This window comes from Rhineura floridana, chromosome 8 (genome assembly GCF_030035675.1).
Source record: "Rhineura floridana isolate rRhiFlo1 chromosome 8, rRhiFlo1.hap2, whole genome shotgun sequence".
NCBI classification, from domain to species: Eukaryota; Metazoa; Chordata; class Lepidosauria; order Squamata; family Rhineuridae; genus Rhineura; species Rhineura floridana.
The window spans coordinates 69225831-69246257 of record NC_084487.1 but is presented as its reverse complement, the minus strand read 5'-3'; the positions used below and the strand labels follow the sequence as shown (position 1 = coordinate 69246257).

At 39.1% G+C, this 20427-nt stretch overlaps 1 protein-coding gene across 3 annotated transcripts in view; it reads right to left on the bottom strand.

Annotated features, from left to right (window-relative positions):
• Positions 1 to 7244: 7244 nt before the first annotated feature.
• CAPS2 (calcyphosine 2) overlaps positions 7245 to 20427 on the bottom strand; it is a 52458-nt gene continuing 39275 nt past the window's right edge. For 2 of the 3 annotated variants that reach the window (XM_061639720.1, XM_061639722.1), the window contains 3 exons: positions 15027 to 15146; positions 10231 to 10327; positions 7245 to 8847 (listed from right to left, as the gene is read on the bottom strand). In XM_061639720.1, the coding sequence (XP_061495704.1) occupies positions 8672 to 8847; positions 10231 to 10327; positions 15027 to 15146 (393 nt within the window). In that variant the 3' untranslated portion in view covers positions 7245 to 8671. The remainder of the gene's footprint in view (positions 8848 to 10230; positions 10328 to 15026; positions 15147 to 20427) is intronic. The other variant, XM_061639723.1, reaches the window with a different exon arrangement.

Here is a 20427-nt window from a genome sequence, read left to right as displayed (position 1 = left end):
ACTTGCAAGTCATCCAGATGTTGCTGGACTACAGTTCTAATTATTCCTGACCTTGGTATACTGGCTGAGGCTGGTGGGAGTTGTAGTCCAACAACATCTGGAGGATCACAGGTTCCCCATCCCTGCACTAAACCAAGCCACAGCTTCACTTAGCATGGCACAGCAGCAAAACCACCAGGGAGGAGCAACAGCCACAATTTCTTCCCCAGGATCTCATATATTCAAGGTAAGCCATGGTTTGCCTTAGTGTGTCATGGACAGTAAGTCAAGGAAAACACCAGAAAGTACAAACAGGATGAACCAGGAAGTTTTTGAAAAGCCTGTTAGAAATGTCTTCCTGTTTCTGTATGAGGGCTTATCCATGTAGGAGCATTTATTTGTAGCAAATACAAATACGGCAATACCATAGTTTTTACCATCATAATAGATTTGCAAGGTCCACACTTCGTGCTCAATAGTAGCTTCAAATTTGTTGTTTTCCATTCACACAAGTAAGTGTTCCTCTGGGAAGGAATTGTGTCAATGTTTCCTTCTGGCCCCACCCTCTAATTTTACATATTTTACTTCCTTCAGTTGCTCAGTTACTGGGCATGTGCAAATATTTTTGATCTGAGCAGTATTTCCACTCCCTCCCCCTGCTTCCTGAAGTCTGGAGGTTGAAAAGAAGGGGGGTCATCTGCCCCCCATGTCTCTGCTGCTCCTTGCTTTTTCTGAGTTAATTTTTCCCCACTGGAAAAAACAAATCAACACAGTATCTTTATCTAGATAAATTAAAAATATATCAATAATATCAATATTTTCTGAGAATATAAATATTGGTATTTTCTCAAAATATCAATGCTGATATCAATATTTGAGGCTACATTTTAAAAAATCTACTTTAGATTTTTTAGGAAACAAAAGGAGTGAAGCAAGTTTGCTCAGGGAGAAAGGGAGGAAACAAGGGAGGGCGACAGCAAATGTTGAAAGGACAGAGCAGCAAGAAGTTGCTAGATAAACCACCAGAAACAAAATGGAATTCATGGCGTTAGTGGGCGGAGGAAGGGGAATAGCTGAAAGTGAGGCTTCACCCACCCAGTAAAAACCATCAAAGCAAACCACCTTCAAAGACACGTGGAGCAGAGTGGAGCAGTATTGTTCTAAACTTTTTGTATTATCACTGGATTGGGTTTGTACAGATTTACAAGGGGGAAACTGCATGATAGCTTCTGTTTGCCAGTAATGTCATGTGAACTGTGCAAATTAAAAAGGGATGCAGGTAGCACCAAAAACACACTAAACCACGGTGTAGATGAGCCCTGAGTTTCAAGGAGGGAAGACCCAAAGAAAACCAGGAAAGTCAAGTGGATTGAAATGAGCTGTCACCTACTGGCACAGCAATTCCTTGAAAAACCTAAGTGCTGCTGCTGCTGCCAGTGCCAGCACCAAGTGTGGATCAGTGTGCATGCAGCAATGAAAACGTCTCTCTCCTTCCGAGAAACATAGGGCAGAGAAAGGGGTCCTGAAAGCAGCTGCTGATGGAAGGGAATCTGCTCCTTTCTTCTAGATTCCAAATCAGACAGAGGGATACCATAATGGACATATTTCTCTTACAAGGCTAATGTGTGAAGCAACAAGAAGGCATGCTGTTGTCTTCTTTCCAGCCCTTCCCATATACTTTGACTTTCTTATTCCCCATTCGAGAATTTACAAAATATCACAGCAGAACTGATATATGCTTGCTTGTAGATCAAGTGCTACCTACCTGCATTTGGATCGTGCCTTTCCCTGTAATTTTTGCAGGGAAAACTGCCTGTGTTTGAACAGAGCTGTCTACTGCCATGGAAACAGAACAATCTTCTACAAAAGGACCAGTGCTGAGATTCCTCTGTTCATTTTCAAGCAGCATTTTCCACTAAAGTCTTTAGGAAGAGCTCAGTGGCTTCCTGTCATATCTAATGAATTGAATGCTCTACTTCTCTACACAGAAAAGGTTGATAGTCAAGTGTTATTATTATTTATTTTTATTGATTATTCAACCTTTATCCTACCTGTCCTGCTGAAGGAGCCCAAGGCAGCCATACACCATTAGCAAAAAACAAAAGCTACAAACTTTAAAACAATTAAAACACTTTTCAAAATATACACAATTTCAGCTGCCATCCTTCAAATACTAAACACATGGTTGAACAGAAATGTTTTTAGATTTCATGTACATGGATGGTAACATGGGGGACAGCCACACTTCACCAGAAAGGAAATTCCATTAGCCAGGATACAACTGTGTCAACTGTCAAATTTTTATTTAGGTTTGACAGGTACCTGTCTACCCTTAATCTTTTGTGGGGGAAACACTGAATATACACCAATTGGATCCTAAGGCGTATTAATTTATGGGAATTCATGAAAAGAACATTTACAGACACTTCCTCTTCCTGAAGCCACCTCCCCCCCTGCCCCCCCAAAAAGTTTCAAATGATCCTCCTCAACCATATGGGATGGGATGCTGGGCGATGTTGAGGGAGTTGAGAATTACCCATAATCAGACTTGTCCTAAGAAATGTTATGGAAGGAATGTGTCCCATCCCCTCCTCCCTGCAGCACTGATGCTCCATCACATATTGTACAGGTGGGTCCCCAAATGCTCCAGAGACATTTGGGGAGTTGCACAAGGAAGGATAGAATAGGGGGGGGAATCCTTTGTGAATTTCTGTAACTTACACAGCAGAGAGATGAACTCATCTTTTGTTTTAAAACAGGTGGGCAACCTGTGGATCTCCAATTGTTGGACTATAACTCCCATCATCCCTGACCATGGGCCATGCTGGCTGGGGCTGATGCGAGTTAGAAAACAACATTTATTGGGCCAAAGAGACAGATTAGGGATGCTGTTGGTGTACCACCCACCTTGCTGCTCAACAGCCTCCCTGACTGAGTTTGCTACGTGTCTCAGGTGTGGTGTTGAAGGAACTTAGAACAGTCATTGTGGGTGACTTCAGCATCCATGCTGAGGCCACCTCAGGTCTAGTTCAGGAGTTTATAGCCTCCATGGGAACTATGGGCCTGTCTCAAATGGTCACTGGTCCAACACACAGACTACTTTCAGAATCCCTGAAAGTGGTTCCTAGTTAACATTACCATCACAATGTTTGTTTCCTGGATTATTCAAATTGTATGATAGATAACAAGACAGGGGCTGCTCTTCTGAAGGCCAGCTTGTATTCGCAATATATTATTGCTGGAATATATAGGTAAGGATGCTTTTAACACACCTAGCTTTGTTCCTGTTACCTTGTAGCTTTGAGACACAAAAGCTCTAGAGTCCAACATTTACTTCTACTGCTCATTTTCTCTTTTCAATCGACAAAGATAAGTGACACCATAAATAAATTAACACAGAGGTGACATAAAGCCACAGTAAATATAGGGACTAGCCATTCCAACAGTGTAGACTTAAAACGCATGCAGCCTCTATGCTGTAGTAAATTACAAGCCTGTTCTTAGGTTGTGGAAGAATTTGCATATTTCTTATTTAGTGTGCTAATTTAAAAGAAACCTTGCCCCTGTGGCAATTCTAAATAGTTTAAGTCCACAATTCATTTGCAAACCTTGATTAACCAGCCAAATAGCTTTAGTGCAGAAGCCATCTGGCTTGGTAACCCTTAATCCTATTTGGAGAACCTTTAATTTATACCATACAGATAAATATTATGTTTTGTCTCCATTGCAAGGTTATGCCACAACCTTCCATATCCTTGATTCTTTGAGACTGAATGTTATCCTGAGAGACTACAAAATCTAAGGCTTATGCAAAATGTCATGCTTTGCAGATTAATCAGAGTATCACTTCAGCAGCACGTTACAGGATCTGAATTAGCTTGATATACTTCCAGCTGGAATTCAAAGTAGTGGTTTTATAGCTTTCTCAGTTGTAAATGACATGGGATTAGTCAGCTGGAAAGCCACCTCAATCTTGTTTTCCTATCTGGGTACAGCTGCACTAGGGGACAGATTTGCAGTTGACACAAACTGGAGGGAGCTGTTTATGACACAGAGCTTTTTCCCCCTTAAGGAAGTTCATTATTTTCACTTTAAGACCCACTACATAGATAAGGCAGGCTGTAAAACACAATCACATTTTCTCCTTCCAGGCCTTTTGAGGTATAGGTTGAAAGTTTGAGGGGCTTATGTTGATGGTGAAACAGCTTTCATGATTGGAACAGTGCCCGTAAAACTGGATGGTACATCTGGATAACAGCCCAAAGTTCAAGCTGAGGGAGAAGAGACAGTTCAGCAAAAAGCATGCTTTAAAACTCATTATCAAGCCATGTCAGATCCATTTTTAAAAGGGGGGGTCTTACTAGGGGCTAAGTTAGGCAACTGGTTATCTTGTGACTTAGAAATGAGCAGAGCCCTGAGAAGTTCTGCTGCAGCTCTTCTGCAGACCTCATTAATTTCTCTGGGACTTACTCAGGGTGACTTCCTGGTAAATTGTGTCCTGGAAGTTTAGAATGAAATGAATGTCTGTGGTGGGGCCAGGAAGAAGTTATGGAAGCCCATTTAACATGCCTCTCCCTTCATTAAACTCCTTCATAAAAAACAGTACAAGACAAGATAAACTGACAGCGCTTATCCTCCTTTAAGTTATTCTCAAAAGCACTTCAGATCTTATATGTATCAGTATACAACACATATTTTGTTCATTTAACAGAGTGAAAGACTTGGTTCCAGTGACTTGAAAAATACTGCTAAGTGTCCTTGTTTGAATAAGTGGCATGAGGAGACATTGTTACCTTCTGTTCAACTAAGGGCCACACAATGGACTCCATTCAGGCCCATCAGGGCCAATTCTCCCAACAAAATGGAATTTATCCAACCAGTTGGCCCAGTCCAGCTATATCTTTTTACAGCCAGGGCTGGAGGGGACCAAATGAGAACCCCATTTAGTCCAACCACAATCTCATAAAAATATGCATTGCATTGAGTAGTTAGAATTGAAGTTTCAGCACATGCTTCACCTTCATATAATCACAACGCAGGTGCATATCCATATTCAGTCTCATGGAGTTCCCAATCCAGTAAGGACTTCCATGTACGGAAACCATTTCTTTTAATTATTTATTTACTCATTCAAATTATATCCTGAACTTTCTCCCGAAGGAGCCCAGGGCAGCAAACACATCCACAATTTAAAAAAAATTGAGAAGGCATTCTAAAAACAGTTTTAAAACATCCTCTCAACCAGTAATTTCAGAGTTGTCAGGATCAGTAACTTTCAGCTATTAAATGCCTGGGTAAACAGGAATATTTTAAAATTCCTCCAGAAAGTCAATAATGAGGGAGACAGATGCAACTCACCAGGGAAGGCATTCCATGAAGAGGGAGCTACCACTGAAAACGCCCTATCACAGGGTCAGTGCAAACCAGGCAGCCCAGACAATACCTCATGTGCCGATGGTAGGGACTGAGGCAACCTGATTTAAGGAACCTTAATTGACTGCTTACCCTAATGTAACATTCACATTATGGAAGTAAACCAATGTACTCAGAAAATCCAATTATTTATTTTTGGCACGCCATCACTCAAATATTTAAGTGGACCCTTTTTTGATATAGCAGCCACATTCCACAGATTTACAGATGCTGCTGTTTCTGAGCATCTCCATTTGCACTGTACACCTGCTAAACAGATTGCCCATACTTTTGGCTCTAACAGCATCAATCATTTGTTGGAGGAGGAATCCTTGGTCAGTCTAGGTGTTCAGACTTAACATGTTCAGTATATGAATATTATTTTCAAAGAACTACATGAAAAGATCATGATTTACCTATTACAATAGTTTTTCCAGCTACAATTAATACTTCCGTATGAAAGAAAGAGTCATCCAGTGATCTAATCTGCCACTTTGTGATACAGCAATCAAAAACATGAGCCTAAAAATAATCCTAAATTATGGACAAGGATCTAAACTCCAATTGGATTGGCATAGAATATTTTTTAGTATGAGTTTATAAACTGATCTTAGGAAAATAGGTTTATGCATCTTAACTTTAGGAAGCAATTCGATGCAATTTAATTATTGTGCCCATCACTTATCAACATTTACTAGGACTCCAAAAACCAGAAAGCATCTGGATAGGCAGGGTTTCTAGATAAGATGGATGACTTTTACATTTTGAATCACTCCCTTCAAGTAGTACCTGGCTCTTCCCTCATCCCCATAAGTCTTCTGCATTATCTAAAATTCCTAATTTTTAACCCTTTGCACACCAATTCTTTGTGTCATAAGCCTTTTAAAGAAGGGGGAAATGAGGGAATATTAACTAGCCCTCCCCACTCAAAAGAATAAGAGGAAGATGAATCTAAAGATACAAGTAAATGGTTACCAGAACAAACGATTTTTAAAAAAACTCAATCTCCTTTTATTAACCCTTTTCTACTAAAAGGAAAGCATAACTTATTTTCTAATTAGCATTGTAGGGAAAAGGTTTATCTATTTATTATAAATCTTTTCTCTACAATGCTAATTAGAAAATAAGTTATCTTTTCCTTTTATATGTATATAATTTACATCCTTTGTTCCTTCCTCATCTTCATAAATATAGGCAAACAACATACCTAACAATCAAATGATTTAATATTGTGCATGTTAAAGAGATGGAACATCTGCTTAGGCTTGGCAGAAAGAACCCAATCTTTAAGATATTTAGGCTACAATCCACTCCCCTCTTCCCTTACACTGAGCTATGTGGCATTTGGACTGAACAGTGGTGTCCCTCCACTTGCTTCTGCTGCCAAATGTGCAGATGGGTCATCCGCTGGCGGTATCCCTACCAGCAGAAAGCCCTGAAACCGGGCATTCCAAAAGCAGAAAGGGGGTGGGCTGAGTCGGCCCAGGATCTGCTGATCTGCATGGCTGGTGCCAGCACTCTGCAGAGCTACACCAATGGGTAGTTAGGATTGCTCTGTAAGATATTTACAACTCCCATTTTATATTTAGTACATTCTGAACAATGACCACGGTGTTCCTCTTCTGCTAGGAAACACCATTTCCTATCAGTATATATGTAGCTGCCCCTGTATTCAAGGAGGAAAAATCTTCAGTAGCACCAGCTACCAAAAAGTGTCAAACACTAATTGAGTATATGTATATTAGAAGAATTATACACAACAGATCAACACAAGCATATATAGTAAACATCCATAGTTTAATACTATAATTTAATATCCAATAATACTACATAATTAAAAATGAGCTTTGGTTCTGAAAAGTCTCTCACATTAAATTGCACATTTCATCCTAACAAGCTTACCAAAGTTTAAAGAAATTTCTTCAGCATAAAATCCATATTTTAAAGGCATAATTTAAAGACATGATAGCGACATGATAAAAAATGAACACACAGATGATGAATTACATATTAAACTGTTTTTTCAAGATCAGTTAAGCTACTCTTTACATTAACTTTTACTAAAAATAACCAAAATAATGACAGATCATAGCGATGAACTATATGGAAGCAATACACCTGTTAACTAAAGCATTTAGCTTTTATTTATTTAAAAGCATTTTATACCCTCTATATAAAAAATATCAAAGCAATGTACGACCTAATTAAAAATAACAAACAATACAATCATAAAAATTACAACCATTTCCAATAATCACAATAAAACAAATCTTCATTAGGTGGTATGTGCTGTCAATGTAACTAGTACTACCACAATGAGGAAACACTTGGATAAACAAGATAGATACAGGATGAATTCTAGAACTAGCCAGGTAATCTGTGTGCTTTTCAAATAATTTTTTTAAGTATGAAATGGGAAACACATTTTTGTGAAAAAACATGCAGTCAAAAAATCTTGTAGCTGGAGTAACCAGATGAATGAAATGAGCAGATATTGCATTTTAAAACATTACAATAGTGTATGTGAATTTCAGAATCCAGACTCCTCCATATTCTAGCAACTGCTATAAGATGCTCCTCAGTTTAGGCATATTTGCCGGGGATGAAATGACGACAGCTTTTTAAATGCCCTAAGAGCACAATTGAAAACAACTTTCTATGCAATTGGGTTTGTACTTAAGGAAAAACATAGGAAGCACCTGGGAAATCACTCAAAGACACACAAATACCTTTTATAGTGTGATCTGTCAGAGACAGGTAGGGAATTATGATAGTACCAGCCCTTCAGTCCATGTATATACTGTGGGGTTAACAAGACTGTTAAAATCACTTCTAAATTATAGAGTCTTGCTAGAAACAGTCATTTTATAGTAGCTGCATACTGTCACTTTAAACAAAATCAGCTATATTGATCAAAACCTTGATAGATCATACTCGTAGCTTCCTCTCACATACATCCTTTAACTCAGTTCCACAATTCACTGATTTAACAAAACATTTCATTATCTAGGATGTAGTCTTAATAGTTTTGAGAGGCGCAAAAATATTCCAACTTTGTTAGTAAAAATGTAAAAGTAAATAGACACAGTTTTCATATTAAGAACATTAAGAATTAAGAGATAGAAAGTATAAAATTGTAAAATACACAAGAGATGAACAGACATTCAAACATATACTAAGTGTCTTCAGACTATTCAGGCTAATTTATTACATTTTAATTGTATTGTTAACATGTAACAAATTCTGGTGTAGTTTCTCACCCATTGTACACTCTTTACTTCTAAATTCCCCAGGGATTCCTTAACGTGTTAACAAAATCTTCGTCATCCAAAATTCCAATACTTAATCCTTCATAATAGTCCTCAAACTCACAGAATGATACTTCATTGGGATTTCTACAGGCATCCTCCAGAGTTTCTAGAAATGAAGATTTAATTTCTTCTTCTGTTGCATTATCTGTTAAAATATTGCTTACTATTAAAGTCATTAGCAGCCATGTCATGAAAGCAGCAAAGCAGAGACAAAAGTCAAAATTCATGTCGCCTTTTATATAAAGTACTATAAGAATTTAACCTGAAGGGATTTCTTAAGTAAAAATTGTAGGTGGCATACTAAGGAAGGGGAAACTCAAAGGGAACCTTGGGAAGGGTAATTTATCTCAGATTTTTAACTTTTCCTGATTCTAAGTTGTAGATACAAAGAAGGAAGTTAACCAATGCAAACTGTTTTGATTCTACACATTTGAAGAATTCTTGATAAATATACACAGAATAATCGTTTGGAAGTTATCACCCAAAATTCCTATGTCCATAAACAATAATCTTTCATACATATTTTACATTAAAGTAACATTATGGAGGAGTGTACAAAATCATATTTTTTGAATTAATGAAATCAATAAAAAAATCACCACACCCATTTCCAAAATCATAATGACTAGAATAACTCATATTTCAGATATTTTCTAGTTCAATTAACACAAATTAATTATGTTAACACAAGCTGCTTAATTAACTGCTGTTATAGGCACAGGATCAAGGTAGGTCATCTTTCTGGTCAGTTTGTAACCTTATTATCAAAATGTAATGCAAGTCATTAAAATAAAATGTAGATTGTTGCCAAGAAGATGCAGACACTTGTTTTTCCCACATTTCCAAAGTGGGATTAAAATGGGTCAGAAAACAAGGTGGCAAGGCATCTTGTCAATCAAAAGCAAGAAGCTTTGAGCCCTTCTCCTTGAGTTGTTATATCAGCATTGAGAGGGCTATCACAAGGGTTCCTGTATTCTTTGCAAACTTTCTTCAAACTTTGTTGGACCAAAAAATGGGCATAGCATTGACTGGTTCCTTTGGGATAAATGGGCTCATATTAAATTTTTGTCTCATGTTCAGCAGGGCTCATTACAGCTAATTCTGGTACAAATGAGTTATAGGGCTATCTATTTGAAGGATACATTTGTATGTGTAAATTTGCTATTCAAAAATCAAAAGTATTAATTCTTTTCCTAATGGACAAACTTATGGGTCCACATTTTGTGACCAGCCATTACTTGTGGTGACCGTAGCCCATTCCATCCTACAGCACATGTAGAAGTCTTAACGGAGGAGAATCATTACGGAAGAGAATTACTCCATCCAGGGTAGGAGAATTCAATTATGACAAAAATCCCTTTTGCCATTTCTAACAAAACATGGCACATGATTGAAGGGCTCCAAGTTCCAAGTATTCAGACTAAGCATCACTCACTCACTTTGTGCTAGACATTAGGGCCAATCAGAAGTAATAAGTACACTTTTGATAACAATTCAAATAAAAATTCCTTTTTTGTACATTAATTACCTGCTAAGACTTGAGGGTGTTTTTTAGCACAATAACATTTCTTGATATCTATCATAGGCACACTGCCAGTTTTGTTATAATCCAGCTTCATATAAGCCTGAACAAAGAAAATGATCAGAAAAGAGTGCATATATAAGCATATATGAACAGAAATGATGTTTACATACGCCTGAGACCTTTAATGACAAGAATAGGTATGACATTAAAAGACAGAAATGTGAATATATTTAACAAACAAAGAATTTATATTGGTTGCAACCCTGTATGCCACTTTGAGTTTGGAGAAAGACAGATAAAAAATCGAATAGTAAGTAAATAGCTGGGTATGCTTAACTGGAAGTACACCTTTAATTTTATGTATTTATTAAGAGATGTCTATATAACTTTAAAAAAATGTATCAAAGTTGTATACAACAATTTAAAACAATAACTTGTGTAACTGGCATCAGGATTGCAGGCTGTTTCACTGACTCATACAACGAAATATAGGTGGTTGTATCCAATGTTAGTACATAAACTTCATACTCTGAGTAAAACTTAGTTCTACATAAGCCAGGTATTTCATACCCAAAAGTCTGTTTAGGACGTTTGTTTCGTTGTGGGTTTTTTTTGGGGGGGGGGGCTGGTCAACACTGCCAATTCATTAACACATTTTTTCTGCCTGATGCATAAACAGTAACCTATTTTCTCACTGACTCACTCATTTTCTCACCAACTGACAAATTTTATTCAGATGACCCAGAAAAATAATTTCTCTCCCCACCAACACTACCAAAGAAAGGCTGTATTGGCTTAGTACTGTTCAAAGCAGGAATTGTATTTTCACAGAGTGAAATGCTTAAAACTAATATGTTCAAGAAAGTCAAATTAAATACCAGGAAGTATATCTTTATTTCATTATGCAAAATAGACCTGCCAATGAAACACTAAATTAGAGACAAGAGGTCTACTGTTAAATATTTGACTAGTTATTTCAAATACAAAAAATTCAGCACCGCTCCCCACTTCAGAATCACCATCTTATGGCTATTAAAATAGATATGCTTTACAAAAGATGACACAAATTAATTGAAGAGAGGTCAATCAGTGGCTATTCTTGTTTGCTGTCCTGAGCCCCTATGGGAGGGGCAGGAATTTTTTAAACAAATAAATTAATAGCAGATAAGAATACTACCACAATACTATCTCTCCAATAACCAGATTCCAAGATTAAAAAAGAGGAAACTTAATTTCAATGTGCCCAGCTTGTGAGTTTCTGACTGTCCACTTCTGGAAAGACAGATTTCTAGGCTAACAGCACAATCACATAGCTACTCAGAAGCAGACCCATTGGGTTAGATCCAGACCTCTACCATCATGAACAGAAGGGCTCCTTCCACTTGTGGATGAAATTCAGATCCAGCAGAAGCTCCCACTCTGCCAACTAGATAATCCTGTGATTTTCCACAATCACCCCTTCCTCCTAAGTCATGCTGCACCAGCTTCTATACTGTTTCAGAGTGTCCCCCAGCCTTCAGAGAATATTTTCAGTGAGCATAGGAGGCTGCAGGGGGGGATGAAAGATTGCCAAAAACCATTTTCCCACTTGTGTCTGCACAGGCATTGATTTAGTGGAGTTCTGCAACAGACTGTTATGATTACCAAAACTAGTCACTCATCATACCCTGAGGAAGACACAGATGAAGAAGGCTACTACACTCAGAAGGGGATCCTCAGCACTCCCAGTTTAAGGACATAAATATCAAGCCTCCCTCTGACTTGGAAGACAAGCACTCAATAACATCCCCATCCCTTCCAGAGTGTAGAAGTCATCACCTGCAGAACTAAACAATGGCCCTTAAGTCAGCATAGCCAAGGGGACAGTGCCAACTGCAGTATATACCTTGCCAGACTACATAAGGCTTCTGAAGGCCCAGGTCTTGGCTGAGATAACATCTTCCAGATCTCAGTCAGCAGTGCCTGCTGGGTACTGTCCAGAGCCTGACCTAGTCAGAGACATTTGATGACCTATTTATTGCCTCTGCTTTCCCTGTGAGCCCCAACAGAACACAGACAAGTCTGGATCCAGTTCACTCAGTTTAATGGGGCTTACTCCCAGATGATGGCAGCCTAAATAGACTGCTGGTTTAATCAAGCAAGGTATTTTCTTCCCCTTTGTTGCTCAGAATATTTGTGTCTTTTCAGTTCTCTTGCCTGTCAGTCTCCTTTTATACCATCAACACCTCTGCTTTCTATTGGCCTTTTCTGAGAATTCCCTCCTCAGGCAAAATGAGCTTTCACTTCCTTAACAAAAATTGCACTGCTGGTCAAAATGGTGACAAGATGATTGTTCCCTCTCAGCAAACATTAGAATACTTGCAAACATTTCATGAGGTCACAGCAGCTCAGCAAATCCCTAGAGGGTTACACATACTTGGAGCCAGATAGCAAGCAACTTTAGATGAATGTCAGAAAAGCTTTCAGCCACTGCTCAAATAAGCTGGAGTCTAAACCATTCTATTGTGTCAGAAACTGAAATACTCTTGTCATTTTTACTAAACAGTAACCCCCCTTTTTACTTATCTAATTTATAATATAGCACAACCATATAGGAAACTACCCTGGGATAAGTTTTATTATTTATTTATAATAAATCAGTACGCTAATTTTCAAGAAAAAATCTTCCCAAAGCAATGTACAAGCCACATATCAAAGTACAATAAAATGCAATGTAAAACTATAAAACACCACACACAAAAACTTTCAAAACATTACTAGAAGCCAAGAGGACTGACACTAATGCAGCATAATATATAATTATCAAAAGCAGGCAAAAGTTGGGGAGTTTTTCCAACTCCAATCCAATTAGTGCTAAGGACAGTGGTAAAGAAGTAGATCTTTAAGCTCCATTGAAAACCTACACGGAATGAGGTTTGTGAACCATAACTCCAACCTTGAAAGCTTTAATACACACCAGATGTTCACAATTTGTTTAAAAGGCCTGGCTGAATTTTAAAGAAGTTATTTACCTGGTTCCTGAAAGACCATAGGAGTGCTGCCAGGGGAAGGCTATGTGTGGTTGAATTACAGTATGTTTGGATAAACAAGGAACTTTTCATAATCAGGGTTCAGATGATGGTCAGCCTTAGAGCCTGATAACTCATGTTTGCACTCCCATCAGTCTGACTTAACTTTTATCTATACCCTTGACTGGCTTGAGTGCAATGGATGTCTGCTTCTCTCTCTGCATCACAACTAAACCAACTCCAACCTGACCGAGATCCTTCAGCAGCCGCTCCATACTGATCCAGCAAGTTCCTACATATTATAGTGCTCATCCCTGATCCAGATCAGACTGTAGGCCTGAAGGTTGACTGACTGGCTACAATACCTTCAAGTGGAGTGAACTTAGATCTGGGCTGAGCTGAAACAGTCTTTTTAGTTTCGTTTTTGTTATGGTCAAAAAGTACTTCTGAGTTTTAGATTACCACTATTATTCATCTATTATTCCAGATCTTGGACACTAGAAGAACATGGGTGAGAAGGCCACAATGGCATGCTTTTTAAAGCTCCAGAGAACTGTGTAATTCCTAAGGTAGCTGATGGGGCACAACTCAGAAACACTCTTGAGCTTTAGGAATAAATGACCTTATCCGACCAAACTCAGAAAAGCTCCCTCATCCAAATGGGATTAAACTAAGGAAGGGACCCTTTATCCCACCTTTCCATTTTGGTCTTTGCCCTGTCTCTCCATTCTTACTATAGCTAGGAAGCATTTATTCAAAACTAAACTTCTATAATGTCTATAGTGTATTAAACCCATTCTGATGTTTGCAGTACATCCTTGTGGCACAAATGCTAGTTAATGCTAAATTATCTAGCCTAAAGCATTTTTATCTTCCATGCAAAAAGTGTAAAAGAAAGATGGACTGAAAGAGAGCAAAGACAGAGGAAGAAAATGCAATTAAAATGTTCATGATAAACATTAAGAAGGGTGGTATAGAAATGCTTTAAATAAATAAAACCATTGTGTGTTTTTCAGTAATAGCATGCATGATCTAGCAATATTTATCACAAAGCAAACATAGTATTCTTCTATTAAGAGATGGTGAGAAACAAATTTGAAATTTTAGTAACTTGTTCAGTGTCAATCATCCACTTCCTTCCAAAAAAAGGAGTACAGTAGGGCCCCACTTCTCGGCGCCCCGCTTTTTGGCATTCCGCTAATACGGCGCCAGCAGGGTGATCAACTGGCGGGGGGGCTGGAGCTCCCCGCACTCGAGCTGATCATGCCAGAGGAGGGGAAGATCAGCTGTAGCATGCTACAGCTGATCTTCTCCTCTTCTGGCGCGATCAGACTCCCACTCGAGTTGATCATGCCCGAGGAGGGGAAGATCTGATCTTCTCCTCCTCTGGTGCGATCACCGGGTTCCAGACCCCAATGCTACAGCTGATCTGCTTTCCGGTGATTTTCACTTTCTGGCGGGGGTCTGGAACCTAACCTGCTGTATGAGTGGGGCCCTACTGTATGGAATCATAGCCACTGACTAAAAATATGAATTTTGCTTGCAAAATTCTGATTGAAACTTCAAACGTATGTATTTTTCATTTGTTCCAGGGAAGTCAATTATTTTAAGGCAATAAGCACTGTTCAAAAATAAAAAAGCAGGTGGCACAAATGTTTCTTTTATACATATACTGATTAATAATCTTAAAAATATAACTATTTAGGTACATTATAACATTTAATAACAAAGCATTAAGCAGCTCAGTAGTTCTGCTGTCTATAAATCTACTATAAAATTCAATAAACTTACTTTTCTGACAAATGCTTTCCTATATTCATTCATTTCTCCAAGGATGGCATGGGTAAACTCAATATAATCAACTTCATCATCACTGTTGTCATCAAGTATTAACCACAAAGCCTCAAAATCCTACAATTTAAGAATTTTGTGTCAAGTTGCAACTCAGTAAAGACTAGCACTACCACATAATGCAACTGTGGCAGATGCCATATTACCTCAAGATTAAGAGTTTTAATTCAAACATTGTCTAATACAAATTAATATTTTCCAAATATATCTGAGTTGCGAGATCCACTTTGTTTCTCCTAAATTTTAATAGTAGTTAAATTTTCATTTCAACACATGCAACAGAAAAGCCCTTTTGGCTACAGCTTTGCTAACCTAATGGTCTTTCAATTACAAACTACCCCAAGATTGCTATGAGACTAAGCAAACTATCTCATGTCAAGGAATAGTAAATAGTATTCTAGGGAAATGTCTTTGACGTTCCCAGTAAACTTCTTCCACAAGAGATCGCCACTTTCTAAGAATATATAACTATAATAGTCATTTCTGTATCACATCTGAGCTGTTAAGCATGGAAGGCACACTTCAGAATGCTATTTTTCCATTTTCTAGTCCAAATTTACAAGTGGCAACTAAGCACAGTAAACTCTCTAGTTTGATTCAAAACCGGGTTCAGGAAACCAAACTATTCTCCCTCTCCCCAAACCAGAAAATAGCCAATTGTAAACCCTGTGACACTACAGGGAATGCAACCGAATCTGAACCCCTCCTCCACTACACACACCCACACACCCCAATGTTGGAGGAAAAATATTGTTTGGATCTGTTCCAATCAAGTTCCAGGCCTGGTTGTGAATCAGAAACAGTTTTGGCTGCCTGCAAGATGAGTTACGCCAGGGACAGATGAGGCAAGTACGGCTTTACTGATTCTACTGGACCTCTCAGGATCTATCAGTATAATTAACGAGCGATGGATGAGAATTCCATTGAATTCAGATTTAGCACTAGATTTTTCAATGGTCCACATATTCTCCATCTTTGCAGAGCAATCCTGCTTGCTCCAAACTTTAGCAGCTTTCCCCCAACACCAGATTTCCCCCTAGGAATATATTGTTCTTTTCCCTCTAATGTATTGTTACAGCACAGCAGTACAGTGCGCTCTCTCCCCCCCCCCAAATAATCCAAGATCTAAGCAGGGGGAAAGCAAGCCAAGCATAATAGAGATGAAAAGGTAACCCCAGAAAGTTTCTTGGAAGTCTTTAATATGGGTGAGACTCTCTAGGTTTGCCTTCTAATCTCTGTAGTGTTAACCTGTTAAATGATTAGAAGGTAAGGCTAGAGATCTTACCCATGATAAGGACCCTCTAAGCATGCCTAGGAGGAAGTGGGGGATGGGGGGGAACATTAAAAGCTGCTTTCCTTCCTTCCTTTCCAAAAGGAAACAGCCGGTCTCTGCTTGCTAACATGAAACTAACCAGCCTCAGTGAAAGCTGCTTTCCTTTTCTTGATATTTTAATTATAGATAATTTTGGGAGAAAAGAATGAACAAATAAAAGCAATGGATAGTTGACAAAGAACGAACTTGAATCAGTACCACCTGTTAGGTCAACTGAACGTTTTCGAACTGGCATTAGCCAACAGGTCCCATACCTATTATTAACGTTAGTATCCTTCTGGACCACCTTGCCAGGTTGGGCTTAGGAGGTAGTATTACAGTGGCTCTTTCCTTAGTTAGGTTGGTCCCAGAAGGGGGTCTTCTGCTTTAACAAATGGTGTTTGGCGTATGGAGTGTCTAGGGATGCCATCCCGTCCCCCATACTGTTTAGTATCTACATGAAGCTGCTGCGGGAAATGATTTGAAATTTGGATTGCATTGTCAGCAGTGTGTGGACGACACACAGCTCCTTTTCACCTACTATAATGATCCCCAATGGCCCAGACCCTTGTATTAGTCATCTAACAGAGAACTGATTTCAAAGAAGAACTAGAGGAAAGACATTTTGATAAATTAGCTACCAGAGTAAAACTCATGGGAATGCTTGGAGCATGCCACATCTGAGTGTTATCTTGGTGCCTGATGCAAGGAACCAGCTTAGCCTAGCCTTATTGACTACCTTCAGGTCTTCACACATGGTGGGGGAGAATGAGAAGGGTTTGAATATATGCGACTAGACAATGAATCACAGACATTGTGTGAGAATGCTCTACAGACCTGCCTGCAGTAATATCAAGGTACTGGACTTTGAAAGAGAAGAGAACTTAATTATATAAGCACAGTTTATCAAATTTTTATCCATCCTTATTTTGACCTTTTTGATCATCCTGTTTGATTACTATACAATAAAATATATTTAATGCTTTAACGCTGTAGATTTTGTCCAATTAAAGCTGTTTCCCATACCTCGGTACCAAATTTCTAATAGGTGAAGATGCGAAGTTTTCCAGTGTTCAGCAAGTACTATTCTGGCAGCTCTCGCTAACATAGTAATTAGGTCTTTGAACAGGACATTTGCTGTGGTATCGTCAAAGATCATTAGCAAAGCTAATTACAGGTTTTGCTGTATAGTCTGACAGGTAATTTTATTGATTTCACTGAATGCTGCTGACCAGAATAAATTATGTTTCTTTACATGACAACCACATATTTTCTCCAGCAGAATGGAGACAGATGTGAATTGATCCTATGCATAATAAAAAAATATAATGAAAGGCTAAAAGGAGGAGACCCCTATCTAACTGTCAAAGTGACACTTTCATTTATAAAGCCAGCTTGCTTGAGATTAATGGCCTTCATGACCTCTCAGGATTTCAAGGCTAATAACTGCTGGATTCCCATTTCCTAGGGAAAGACAACCACTCAGGAGACCTCCTGGAATACTACTAATCCCAGGGAGGCTATAGAAATCCTGAAAAGGGTATCTGGATGCACCTTTGAAATGCATGAGGGCAAACAAGCTGAAACTTTACCCAGATAAGTTGGAGGTACTATGATTTAGGAACCTGATGGATTTAGTGCTAGAAATGATTGCACTCTCCCTGAAGGACCAGTTTCACTGCTTGGGAGTGCTTATGGATTTGATGATATTGATGTGAAGGTAGCATTGTGTTGTATCCAGGCAGTGATCCCAGTCAGGGGACAAGGTTCTAGCCTGAGTGATGGTGAATGCTAGGCACAGAATTCAGGGACAATATATCACATACCATTAGGATCCAAGAGGCAAGTCAGGTCAAGCATAGACTAGCAAGGCAAAGTCAGATAAAGCAGAGGGTAGGGTCCAGGTAAGCGAGATCAAGCAAAGCAGAAGAAAAAATCTAAAAGGCAGATAAGCAAGACGAGTAGCACCCTGAATACCGCCAGATGACACCCATGCCAGAAGTCAGACAAAGCAGGTTTGAATGTTGTTCCACAACCAGTAAATCTAGAATGAGTCTTAAACAGGACTGCAGCTTTCTCTGAGCAGCTAGCCCCACCCCTGATGAAAGAAGCCTGTTTTAGAAACCACTGATTCCAGCAGTGATGGGGAGGTTGGGATTTTACTATGGCCTCTGAGCTTGAGTCCTCAGTGTATGAGGAGCAGTTTTTTTAGGCTGGAGAGGACTGACTTCATGGGTTCCTCAGGTATTGGAACTCCTGAGAAGGCAGGGATGTAAAAAGCTAAATCTAAAATCAAATCTTCCTCCCAGTCGAAGATGTCCTTGAATCCATGGAAAGTCAGAGCCATGGGTTATAGAAAAATTGGTGGCCAGGAGTGACGTTTAACAACTTAAATGGTACATCAGCTGAGACCCTGTTTAGAACCATCACACCTGGTTACTCATGCCCTGATTACTTCTAAGCATATACTGTAATGTACTCTACTCTGAAGATGATTTGGAAGCTTCAGTTGCTTCAAAATGCAGTTGTCGAAATTACTATGAGGACCAGGAAGTTACCACATTGCACCAATGTTGTACTAATTGTACTGGCTACCAGTGCATTTCTGGGCCCAATTCAGGCTGCTGGCACTACCTTTTAAAACCTTAAATGTCTTGGGGTTTATCTGAAGGAACATCTTCACCCATATGCTCCTTCCACTCATTAAGATCTGCAAAAGGGGCTCTCTCCTCCTATCTGTCAGTAAAAATCAATTAGGTTGGTGGGCGCAAGAGACAGAACTTTTTGGTGGGTGCACTGTGGTTGTGGAACTCTTTTTCTACAGAACTACATGTTCCCTAAAGTGTAGGCCTTCAAATGTGCCTTGAAAATGCATCTATTCCAATCTGCCTTTAACAGTGCTTATACCACTGGTTCCTGAGACTCTGGTTTCCTTATAGTGCAGTATTCTTGTTTTTGACACTTAAAATGTATCTCATTTCTTTGTTATACAGTGCCTTGTGAGGGCCATTTCCTAAAAGGTGGACCTATAACTACTTTAAATAAATTAACACCTACCATAATCTCCACCCCCACATAAATCCCTTGATTCCTTCTGTGATGGTGACAACAACAGAGGACTGTTTTTTCCTCCCACAAATGTTCCATTCAGCAATATTCCTGGTATCAGAGACCAGGGAAATGTCGTTTTCCCACAGTGTTTATCTCTTTCTTAGTATGGCTATAGTGGTCCTTGGAAACTACACGTTCCAGGGTTCCTGGTACCAGGAGCCCCAAGACATGAAGTTTCCCTGGAATTCATTCTAAGGATGTCAAGCACCCTGGAAAACATTCACAAGAGTGCCTGGAACATGACTTCAGCAGCAGTCCAGGCAATGGGGAGAGGGGCTGACTGTGGAGAGAACAGACAACCAAGCCACACTCCATGTTGCCTTAGAAGCAGCTGCAGCAGAGGTCAGATAAATGAGCGGGTGGGAGATCGTCTCTGGTTTATGTTACAATCTGAGCTAGATAATCTATGAGTTTTGGAATCTATCACTACTGACAACCAGTCTGACCTCTCATGCCTGACTAAGATAAGAAGTTCAGAAGAAAATTCTGCCTTCAGAAGTATAATCTTGAAAGGGAGCAGCTTTTATTTACTGGGAGCGTGTATGTCAGACTTTACCAGCATAAAAAAGGCTGGTACTCTAAAAAAACAAAAGTATGTATGTTAATTCCTAGCAACTTGTTAATACACAGCTAGAGAAGGTAACCCTTTGTCTTTTCCCCTTCCTTTCTAAGTTACCTGTTCTGTTCATGCCTGTTCTTTGTTCTCTAAATAAAATACCTTTAACTGCTCTAGATTGTTAAAGGAAAGCTGAAAAGATTGCACAGCTAGAGAGACTGGGGATCACAAGCCTCCTGAGCCATCTTCTTCCAAAGGATGTTCTCTAGAGGTCCATAAACAGTCCATAGAGGGTTGGGGACAGCAATTTATCTCTGAGAAATATCCAGAGAAGTTTTCAGATGGAACATGCTAATCTCTGT